General features: G+C 41.2%; 1 protein-coding gene across 1 annotated transcript in view; it reads left to right on the top strand.

Moving 5' to 3' along the window:
* Positions 1-3,782: 3,782 nt before the first annotated feature.
* Positions 3,783-12,375, top strand: part of ccna2 (cyclin A2) — a 33,015-nt gene continuing 24,422 nt past the window's right edge. The window contains exons 1-2 of the mRNA XM_072584223.1: positions 3,783-4,291; positions 8,328-8,562. Coding sequence (XP_072440324.1) covers positions 4,094-4,291; positions 8,328-8,562 — 433 coding nt within the window. The 5' untranslated portion in view covers positions 3,783-4,093. The remainder of the gene's footprint in view (positions 4,292-8,327; positions 8,563-12,375) is intronic.

The raw sequence follows: 12,375 nt of genomic DNA on the forward strand, positions 1-12,375 counted from the left end.
AAGCAGAATACATGGTTAAAGACAGGATTCTTCGGGTCCATGTCCATAGATCCCTCATAGTTGCCACCATTTTGATAGGGTTGTTAAGAAGGTGCATCGGGAGTTGGTTTTCATTAGCGGGGGACTGAGTTTAAGAGCTGCGAGGTTATGCTGCAGCTCTATAGAGCCCTGGTTAGACCACACTTGGAATATTGTGTTCTGGTCACCTCATTATAGGAAGGATGTGGAAGGTTTAGAGAGGGTGTGAGGAGATTTACCAGGATGCTGCCTCATGGAGGGCACGTCGCATGAAGAAAGGTTGAGGGAGCTAGGGCTTTTCTCATTTGGGTGAAGAAGGATGAGAGTGACTTGACAGAGGTGGACAAGATGTTGGAGAGGCATAGATAGAGAAGATAGCCAGAGACGTTTTCTGATGACGAAATGTCTATCACTGGGGCCATAATTTTAAGGTAATTAAAGGAAGGTTTAGGGGTGATGTCAGAGGTAGGTTCTTTACTCACAGAGTGTTAGATGCATGGAATGCACTGTCAGCAGTGGTAGTAGAGTCAGATACATTAGGGACATTTAAGCGACTCTTGGATAGGCACATGGAAGTTAGTACAATGAAGGGTATGCAGGTTAGTCTGAACTTAGAGTAGGATAGAAGGCTGGCACAAAATTGAGGGCCGAAGGGCCTGTACTGTGCTGTACTGTTATATGTTCTATTATTTTGCCCTTTTACTTAATCTATCAACTTTTTGGTTCTATTATTGCAGAAAATAATCCCAACACATTCAAGAAATTAACCTTTCTGAGACAGGTCTCATGCTATATGAAGCTTAAAAAGCCTTATTAAAATCAATCTGCCTTGACTGTATACTTGTTTTAACTACATTTGTGTAACTACCATTTCACAGCTGCTCTTAAGGTAACTATACACAACTTCCACTACAGATTTAAATATCTTTATATTTCTTAATTCTACCCACAAAGTCTCCAGTATCTACTTATTTCTTGTTCTATCCATACTTACTGAAGTAATTTCATCCTTAATCACCAAAAGTACACTTCTGCCTTTACCATTTTTCTTTCTTTCTTATGCACTTTCCATCCTGCTATAGTTAGTTTGTAGTATCGTGGACAGTGGAGAAGATTATATAAGATTACAATGAGATTTGCTCAATTGAGTCAATGGGTTGAAGAATGGATAAATGTGATCTATTGCATTTTGGTAAAACAAACAAAGGCAATACTTATACAAGTGAAAGTAGGGTATGATGTACATGATGCAACAAAATCATGACAATGGGACTTTCTTCCTTGTTTTGGAAAATCTCCTCTCCAGCCACCTCAAGTCTTACTTTATCTTGGCTATATTCCCTCTCTTCTCCCATTCACAGCTGTATGGGACGCTAATTCTCTTGCTGCTAATTATTGAACCCCCAATTGAGTTATTGAATTGTCTAGATTATACACATCATGTTGTTCTCGAGCCAAAGTTTGGAGCTTCCTGGCTGATCCTCTCTCAAAATCACCTCACTCAGCACATTAGTGCTGCCTCCCATAGAGTCATCTAGCACATAAACAGACCCTTTGGTCCAACTTATCTATGCTGACCACATGAAATAGTCCCATTTGCCTGCATGTGGCCCATATTCCTCTAAATATTCTTATTCATGTACCTGTCCAAATGTCTTTTAAATGTTGTAACTACATCTCCATCTACCACTCCTCTGGCAATTCATTCCATATACAAACCACCCTCTGTTATAAAATTTCCCCTCAAGTTTAGATTAGATTAGATTAGATTAGATTACTTACAGTGTGGAAACAGGCCCTTCGGCCCAACAAGTCCACACCGGCCCGCCGAAGCATACCCACCCAGACCCATTCCCCTACATTTACCCCTACACCTAACACTACGGGCAATTTAGCATGGCCAATTCTCCTAACCTGCACATTTTTAGATTGTGGGAGTAAACCGGAGCACCCGGAGGAAACCTACGCAGACATGGGGAGAACGTGCAAACTCCACACAGAGAGTCGCCTGAGGCGGGAATTGAACCCAGGTATCTGGCGCTGTGAGGCAGCAATGCTAACCACTGTGCCACTGTGTTCATTTTAAGTCTTTCTCCTCTCACTTTAAAACTATGCCCTCTAGTTTTTAACTCCTCAATCCTAGCGAAAAGACCTTTGCTTTTCATCTTAGCTCTGCCCCTCATGATTTTATAAACCTCTCCAAGGTCACCCATCAACCTCCTAAGCTCCAGTGAAATAACTCCCAGTTTATCCAACCTCTCCTTATAACTCAAATACTCCAATCCTGGTACCATCCTTGTAAATCTTTTCTGCATCCTCTCCAATTTAATAATATCCTTCCTATATCAGGATGACCAGAACGGTACACAATATTCCAAAAGTGGCCTCACCAATGTCCTGTGCAACTACAATAAGTCATCTCAACTCCCACACTCAATAGTCTGAGCAAGCCGAGGACGTCCCCTATCCCATTCCACTGCTTCCACAGGACACCCTCATCTTTGTCATCTACAAACCCTTCAGTGGTCTATATCCATCACATTGAGTGGTTCCAGTTCTCTGCCTGTTTACCAGTCAAACAGCCAATTTCTTTAGTATCCATAAATAGACATGTTAACTGAAAATAAAAGATATTTTTCAAAGTATGTCTGAATTTTCTCACATTAATGTTTTATACCAGGTCAGAAGTCACGTGATACCAAATTACAGTCCAATATGCTTATTTGAAATCACAAGCTTTTGACCCCGTCACCTGAAAGTATTGGGCTGCAAATGCTTGTGATTTCAAATAAACCTGTTGTACTTTAACTTAGTGTCATGTGACTTCTGACTTTACCCACTCAGTCCAACACTGGCACCTCCTTATCATTATACCTGGTAATTACTGAACAATCCTGACACTGTCTGTGAACTGTTGAGTCTGCCTGTGATATGATTTGTGGTAAAGCAAAATTGCTAATACTTGTGATAAAAAAGTTTTTTAAATGAAAGGTCACCCTTTTCAGACACATGTTGGTTTCAACATGTTGGAATCTTGCCTCAAGGCAGTGGAGGTGGAGTCATTGAACATCTTTTAAGACAAAGATAGATACATTTTTATTAAGCAATAAAATCAGAGGTTTTTAGGGGCAGATGAGAATGTGGAATTTAAAACAAACAGATTAACCATGATCTTTTTTAAATGGCAGAGCATGTTAAGTGCTCCTATTTCCTATATAGGCTCAAAAGTGAAGAATGAGAATCTGCACAAAACGCCTTTTTCTAACTCTACTACATTATGAACGAACACTTTGAAGAAAATATTAAAATAAATGGGAGGGGGGTGCAAGTGACAACGTAAATGTGAACTATTTTCGTTTTGCTAGTGGTATGTTTACCCTGATGTTGATATGTTGCACTTATATTTCTCTATCTCCATGAAGGCACTCACTCGCTGTTTTCACGTCAAGCAACTCTTTCCTTCTTCCCTGCAGCCGTTTTCTTCTTCTTTTTGATTGACAACCGGGACCGCGCGAATAATAAGTAGGGGAGGGGGGTAAAAAAAATTCAAATCTGAAACGGAACCGACGTGACCCGCGCGCCGAGCACCCATTGGCTGGTTTCAATTGACGCGGGACACTTGAACTGAATGGGTTTTTATCGGTTGCCGGTGGTGACGTCCGACCAGTTTGTGTGTAGGGGGGGGGGGGGGAGGGGAGGGGTATTGGAAACAGTAATCGAGCAAACTGTCCCAGGCCGCTCGCGGGGTCGGGTTGGCGGTGGTGGTGGTGGTGGTGGGGGGAGGGGAAACAATTGCCCCAGCCATCCCACGCAGTCTGGCTTCAGGTGGGGGACGGATTATAGAGCGGGACCTGGCCGCTGGAGCTGGTCTGTCTCCTGGACTCAGCCAGAGAGGGGAGAGGATACAGATGCGAGCCCGTCAAGCCCGGCCTGATTCCGATTTTAATCCGACGTCGTATTTTACCCGTGTTTTTTTTTTAAAAAGGAGAATATCGTACAGTTTTTTTTTTAATCGATCCGATTTTTGTTTTACTGTCCCCCCTTTTTTTTAAAAAAAAAATCCCGGAGCTCGAGAATGTACCGGGCTTCTCGCGACGCTTCCTCCAGGGAAAACGTGCAGCCCCCAGGCGTGAAAGTCGCCAGCTGGCAGGATCAGGAGCCGAGGGGCCGGGAGCGGAATGCGGGCAGAATGGCCACCCCCACCCCTGTCGGGGGCAGGAAGGTGCTCGGGGTGCTGCACAGTAACCAGGCTTTACAGCCCCATCACAAGTCTGTAAGTAAAGAGGGCAGGTGCTGTCACTGGGTGGGCGATGCAGGCACCAAGTTGTTGTTGTTGTTGGCGGTGGTGGTCTACGGTATCGATTACAATTACAATTAGGCGAAGGCCCGCGACCTGTGAGATATATCATCCGACAGTTTCTGGGATGTGTTACTGAATGGCGTAAAGTTCACATTGCCCCAGCACCATTCAGTTTCCGTTTTGCAACGGCTCACAACTCCCTCGACTGTCCTCTCGCGTTGCAAGTTGAAGCCTTTACCTTGGCCCGTGTTCGAAAAGTAAAGTGTTCACAGCAGCAGTCCCTTGTCTGCGATTTTATTAAATTATACTTGAGCGTTTTTAAAAAAAAAACAAAATGCTCCGCACTTCAATTTTCCATCAGCTCACCAGCCAAAACGACCCAGTTGCTAGGCGTCCCAATGACTTCTCATAATTGGTGTAGCGAAAGAACTTCACATTAAAGCGTGTAGGTGTGTGTGTTTATTTTTTTGGTACATTAAATGCTCATCTCTGCCCGCCGGGCCATCAAGATGTTGGGGAATCGTCACTGAGTGTTAGCGTGATTGCTGAGATTCCGTGGCTCCGGCAGGAGTGAATTTGTGAATCGGAACCACACTGTCTAACTTGTCAGTGATGCTACTGGAGTGGGCATGCTCATGATAAAATAGGTAAATATGGGCAAGTCAAGTACTCTATTATTCTGTGTAGATTGAGTAGTATTTTAATTGATCTTTGTTCAAATGGGGGGCACCTCATGAGTTTATCGTGCATGCGTAAGGTTCAGGAACAGTTGACTGATTTTGGTTGCCAACAGAAAAGGCTTTCTATAAGCCTTTCGTGGAGCAATGTAGGCCTTTGCCTTCAATGACTGGAATCCTTGGGAGTCAAACGCTTCGAGTTTATCAATCAATGTAATAATTGTGGTAAATCGAGGTGTTGCACCTGCAAAATTCCAGCAAACATAGTCACCAAATAACTAAGAGCTGAGATTTGGAAGCCACACTCTTGTTCTCTCATCTGCACTAAGTTAAATTTATTGCATGTTTCTGCAGTCTTGTATCGTAAGGAGGATGTTGTGAAACTTGAAAGGGTTCAGAAGATAGTGAGGAGGGCTGTTGTCGGCTGCAAAGGGACTTTGGTATGATGCAGAGCTGGGCTGAGGAGTGGCAGATGGAGTTCAACCCTGTCAAGTGTGAGGTTGTCCATTTTGGAAGGACAAATAAGAATGCAGAATACAGGGTTAACGGTAGGGTTCTTAGTAAGGTGGAGGAGCAGAGGAATCTTGGGGTCTATGTTCATAGATCTTTGAAAGTTGCCACTCAGGTGGATAGAGCTTGTAAGAAGGCCTATGGTGTATTAGCAGAGGATTGAATTCAAGAGTCGTGAAGTGATGTTGCAGCTGTACAGGACCTTGGTTAGGCCACAGTTGGAGTACTGTGTGCAATTCTGGTCGCCTCATTTCAGGAAAGATGTGGAAGCTTTGGAGAGGGTGCAGAGAAGATTTACCAAGATGTTGCCTGCATGGAGAATAGGTTGTACGAGGATAAGTTGAGAGTGCTAGGCCTTTTCTCAAAGGAATGGCGAAGGATGAGGGGTGACTTGATAGAAGTTTATAAGATGATCAGAGGAATAGATAGAGTAGACAGTCAGAAACTTTTTCCCCGAGTACAACAGTGTGTTACAAGGGGACGTAAATTTTAAGGTGAAGGGTGGAAAGTATAGGGGAGATGTCAGGGGTGGGTTCTTTACCCAGAGAGTGGTGGGGGCATGGAATGCGCTGCCTGTGGGAGTGGCAGAGTCAGAATAATTGGCGACCTTTAAGCGGCAATTGGATAGGTATATGGATGGGTGCTTAAGCTTGGACAAATGTTCGGCACAACATCGTTGGCCGAAGGGCCTGTTCTTTGCTGTATTGTTCTATGTTCTAAGAGATTTACAAAGATAATGTCAAGGTTGGAAGGTTTGAGCTATAGTGAGAGGCTGACTAACCTGGGACTGATTTTCCTGGAGCCTCAGAGACTGAGAGGTGATATTTTAGAGGCCTAAAATCATGAGGGGCATAGATAAGAGAAATAGACAATGCCTTTTCCCTGGGGTACGGAAGCCCAGAGTTAGAGGGCATAGAACGTTACAGCGCAGTACAGACCCGTCTGCCCTCTCTGCTGCTCCGACCTGTGAAACCAATAGGTTTAGGATAAGAGGGGGAAAATTTAAAAGGGACGTAAGGGGCAGGTTTTTCACACAGGGTGGTGCGTGTATAGAATGAGCTGCCAGAGGAAGAGGTGGAGGCTGGTACAATTACAACATTGAAAAGGCATCTGGATAGGTATATGAATAGGTAGGGTTTAGAGGGATATGGGCCAAGTGCTGGCAAATGGGACTAAATTAGTTTATGATATCTGATCGGCATGGGCGAGTTAGACTAAAGGGTCTGTTTCCGTGCTATGGATCTCTATGATCCTATGAGTCATAGGTGATTCTGTGTTTCACCTCAGGAAGCTGAAAATTTGTCACAATCAGTACTTTGTATTTCATCCAAATGAACCCAGATAGAGGTGTTGGAAATATGTTGGTGGGGTAGATATCGCAATTGAACTGAATTTGTCTCCATTTGGTTTTCAGTCATGTGCTTCTTTGTAAAAAGCACAAAGTTACAAGTATTTGCCCCTCCTGCTTCTGAGTCCATCCTTCAATTCTAGATCTACTGCAAATGCTTTTAAAAACATACTTTTAAGTTTGAAGTAAGGGTTTGCTACCACAATTGAAAATGTCTGTCCTTAAAATAACTTAAGTTGGCTTCAAGAAAAGCTGACAGTTTTAAAGCAATCACAAATGTTGTTTAAGAAATTTGATAATTAAATATTAAGTAAGGAATTAAGCTTTGCTGAAAAAGAGACCTGCTATTGAAGTTTTCTTGCCTTACACTCTGCAGGACAAACAAAAAGAACATCAAATTTCAGAGGGAGCAACAATGTACGATGTATTTTTATAAAAGAAAATGTGCTGATTGGTTTGCATGTCAGTTCTGGTCAAGTCTTTGTCATGGAAAATACCAGGGGATCATTGTTCTTTATGGCGTCCAGACATGCTGCTATTTTCTGAAAGTCTTCTCTGCTCTCCTGCACTATGCAACTGACAGTTAATTTGAGCCTTAATGACCACTATACCCAATTAGATGGTGTTGTCATGGATACCCTGTAGGCCCATCTCATTGATATCTTTGGTTTTCATGCAAAATGCACTGAATGGCCCCCAACCTCTGCATATTTCTGATATGGAATAAATTTGCTATATTTGAATCTGCAGCCAGGTATATGCACTTCCTTACCTAAATGTGCTCCATCTCTTGCTTGAATTCAACTTTGAGACTAAGCAGTGTCGTGAGCTCCTTTTTCCTCAATATGCTAAACCAACCATCACGAGTCGATAAATGCCTCAGGATTTCTACAGTTTCATATACTTGAAAATTTCATCTTATTAACATTTTTGTAAATAGGATCTGACCCATTGCTCATTGTTCTCTTCTATTTCAGAAATAGGGTGCATGACAGTTATCCTGCAGGATAAATGTTTATCCTGTTTGGTGTTCTTTGTATTGTCTATACACTCAACTGGACCTAAGACCATCACCTGTTTGACTGGAAAATGTCTAGTCTACTTCAAACTATCTTGGAAGGGTAAAGTGTCTTGACATTTTGAACAATAGATGAAGCAGGCTAATTTGTGGTGTTACTATACACTGGCAACATTAGTGGTATTGTTCACTAACCGGATGGTGTGTTCAAGCCAAGAAGGTGATCGTTCCATAAAAATGGTATATTCGTATGGCAACACCTTGACCAACCCATTGGCATCCTTTTCTTCAGTATAAATTGTTACTGTCTCTGAAATATGACATTCTTGCACCTGTCCTGTTGATGGCAAGATTTAAAAAAACTTAATGGTTTCTTTTTTTCTAGCAATACTCAAGTTCTATAATAATATCCCAAAATCTATAATCCCATTTCATATTTCTAAATTGAACTTGCAGGTTTCAACATCAGGATTTAACTGCAACAGTGAGAACTCTGGCCATCTACCAGCAGGAAAAGCACCAACAAAACCATCATTCACTATCCATGAAGATGAACCTGATGGTGCTCCATGTCGAAGTACAAGTAGTAATGCAGGAAATGCTGCAAATCTGACACTAAATTCAACTGTACTATCACTTGGAAATTGCAAACCTTTGGCTTCCATTGAGTGTGCTGCAGATGTTAGCTTTGGTAAGTTTTTTTATTATATTATGTGGTTGATCTGAATTTTACTTATTCACTGTCTTTGCAACTTTCTTTTAGTCCAATATTACTATACATCTCTATCCATCCGTTCTGCTGCTGAATATGGCTTTGAATATTGAGATGCATATAACTGTCTGATGATAGTGATGGTTGACTGAGAGTGACATCAAGGAGCACTTGCAAAGTTGAACTCATTGGGAATGGTAGGGCAGGTGATATTATTGCAGCAGTTCCTTTGGGTAGTGACTTAAGCCCAAATGTCTTCAATTACTTCATAATCAATTATCCTCCTTCCAACATAAGGTCAGAAGTGAGGATGTTCAGCCGTTAAGTACAGTCTGCAACTCCTTGGGTACTGTAGCAGCTTACAGCTTGAATAACATGCCATTGATCCCACAATTTCCCCACTGTCTACATTTTGAGGATTACCAGGTGCCAGCCAGTTAAATTATGCATACAAAAGCCGGTCAGAAGCTGGAATTTGGGGCATGTAATTGCTGACCTCCAAGTCATTTCTATCACCTTGAGGGTACAAGTCAGAAATATAGTTTGATTAAATACTGTCTGCTTAGTGTGTTTGGTACCACCAAAATTCACTCTGTCTGTCTATGGCAATGAGTGGAACAGCACTTCGTTCATCCTTTTGAACCTTTTATTCCCTTCATCACTGACAGCAATGCGCACCACAAGATGTCATGGAACATTTAGTCAAACCCTTTTTTTTTGACAGTGTCTTTCAAATTTGTCGCTACCACCCTCTAAAAGAGCAATGCGAGGACTAACTTCTTTCTGCAAGCTACAGATCATCCTGACATTGAGTGGTGTTGCCAATCCTATGCTGTTTGTTGCTGGACCAAAATCCTGGAATTCCCTAATAGCAACTTGAGTTTATCTGCAGCAGAGCCTCCCCCATCTTCTATTGGCGATGAGGAACAGAGAGCAAGTGCTGGCCTTGCCAGTGACTTATTCATCCCATGAAAAAAGTCTTCAATAACTTGCTGTTTGCAAGGGCATCAGGTGGAGATGTTTAGATTTTTTTTTGGAGGTTGATGCACTTGCTCTAAAATATTCAGCTTTCTTTTTTTTGCCTTTTTAATTACAACTTTTCACTTGTGTTTTCCCCTTTTGTGGCAAACTTATTGAAGTAGATGTCCAATGAGCTTGTAGTCCTTTATGTAAAAGATGGAAAGTAACTGCTAGTTTTCTGTTTAATCTAACCGATTACAATCTAATGTAGTTTTTTGACCGTACTCCTGTTTTTTTGTAAACTGTATCTGAACATTGGATGTGGGTATGTTTCTCTGCTTTAGCAGCCAATCTGAAGATAGAGTTTTGTAGTCTGAAGAGCTCAAATTGCAGTGTTTTTTGACTTTTTAACACTAATGTGATCCTGTAGTTATTTGAGGTGGTTGTGGTAGACAAAGACACAAGGATCCCTTTAATCTACATGTCAAAGCTAAAAGCAAGCCAGCACTCTTCTGACTCTTTCTTTATCAATTTAGTTTGTGGTTCTGTTTTATTTTGCCCCAGCGTCTCTGTATTCATGGTCATATAGCACATCTGCTTAGCCCATGTCCCTCTAACATTCCTCCTTAATGTACTTGTTTAAATGAATACTACTGAAATGTAATAACTAAGAAATCTAGAAGTAAATCTAAAAATAAGTGTAACTCTCAGGAGCTGCAAGATCCACGTTACACCATTTTAGAATCTAGAATTTTTCACCAGCTTTGGTTTATGTAAAATTCCTTCTCTACTGAGTAGATATAACTTGCACATTTGTTTATAGACCATTGACTTTCCTCCAAATTGATTGCTTTTTCTAGTTTATAACTTTATTAAAATTGCAACATGCATTCAGTTCCTTCTAAATTAAGACTTGAGCTCTGGCAGTGATCCTTGGAGCCTTTAATTTACCACCGCTTCATGTTTTTCCCAGACGTAGTCAATCAAGCTTATTCCTTGAACTATCTTCTATTTTATTTCTAACTTTGGTGAACTTGTGTGGAAGATCATGGCATAGCAGTACAATATCACTGGAGTTATAAATCTCGCTTGCTTGCTAGAGGATTTAAATACAATTAACAAATTTGAAATATAAAGCTTAGTAATCCATGAAACTAACTGTCGTAAAAATTCTTTTTTATTTATTCTTTGTTGAAGGAAATCTGTCATCCATAATTGGTCTGTCCTAGATGTGACTCCAGATCCATAGCAATATAGTTGACTGTTCATTGCCTTTCTTAAAAAAAAGATCTAGCAAGCAACTCAAGGGCAGCTAGGAATAAGCAGCAAATACACTTATATTCAAGATGGCAGCAAAATAGGATGTAGGGTCTGATAACTGCAGCTTTGAGAGAGGACCAGGTTGATGAAATAAAATCCAAATGGTGAACTGAGTGTACCTCCTGATTGGTGAGTAATTATGCAGAACTGCGGAGACTATTGGGGACTGAAAGGTAAAATTTAAGTATACCTTACAATTAACTAAGACACTAGTCAAGGGAAGTTTTTTTTTGAGAACACCTCATGATTCCATTACTTTTATTCTTGTTGTAAGCTTATTACATTACTAAACTATTGCAATAATGTGAGATGATGCATTTAGTTTAGTTCACCAAGCATTTTGTGACTTTGGGCAGTTGATGTGTTGGAAATGCAGAAAATTGAAGATCTGAACAGTGGTGTAATCCAGGTGATAAGGATCCACAGCTGCAGGTACTGCGGGGAGGGTGTGGAGCGGTATCTGGTTGCATTGTACCAGGCAACGGTGATATCCCTTGAGATAAGATGCTCCAAATTGATCACTGGACAAGGATGTTTGTGTGACTGTACTTAACGACTGCAACAACTGTCCAACCAGTTTGAGATTCATTCAATTTGTTTGAGTGTGAGGCTGCAGGATAATGAGCTTTCTGACCATGCCACTGCGGTACAGGAACCAATTCAAGTCTCTGGAGCAAAAGAAAGTAATAGTAGGTAATAGTATAGTGATAGGTAGTTCCCCGCAGCAAAGAGCATGAATCTAGAATTTTGTTGCTTATCTGGTTCTAGGATTCAGGACATCTACTTGGGACCAGAGAGGGAGGATCCAATTTTCATGATCCATTGGCTACCAACAGCATAGGCAGGACAAGGAAAGAGGTTCTTCACAGTCTGTATGATGATCTTGGTACCAGATTAAGAAACAGGACCTCAAAAATGCTAATCTCGTGATTATTTCCTGAGTCTTGTGCAAATTAGCAGAGGGCAAATCAAGTTAGAGAAATGAATATGACTGTCTGTCTGGTGTGGACCAAGTGGATTTTATTTGTGGCCCACTGTCATCAATACTGGGAAGAGTGGGTACTGGACCATTGGGATTCCACTTCAACATTGCTTGGGGCTTCAGTGTTTTAGACAGCTGCATAATTAGAGAAGTTTTGAACTAAATATTGGGATCAAATTTAGGTAGGTGAGGTCAGTCAAAGAACTGAGGCAAGAAAAAGATAAGTAGACAGAAAATGATGAACAAACTGACAGGGAAAGTGTGTAAATCCTAGAGCAAGTAAGGCTAGAGGTTGTAAAAGTAATAGAAGATAAGACTAATAACTGCATATAGCATTTGAAATCGTCTCAAATAGGTGTTAGTTAATAAAGACAAAGCAGGGCACTTAGACAAAGGATCAAAGTAATTGGGTAGCTTCGACATGGTTTTGTGAAAGAAGTATTTTTAACAAATATATGTTGGAGCTTTTTGAAGAAGCAACTTGTGAATTGGATATAGGGGCATTGGTGATTGATACGTGCCACTAAAAA

Source organism: Chiloscyllium punctatum, chromosome 14 (assembly GCF_047496795.1).
Source record: "Chiloscyllium punctatum isolate Juve2018m chromosome 14, sChiPun1.3, whole genome shotgun sequence".
NCBI lineage: Eukaryota > Metazoa > Chordata > Chondrichthyes > Orectolobiformes > Hemiscylliidae > Chiloscyllium > Chiloscyllium punctatum.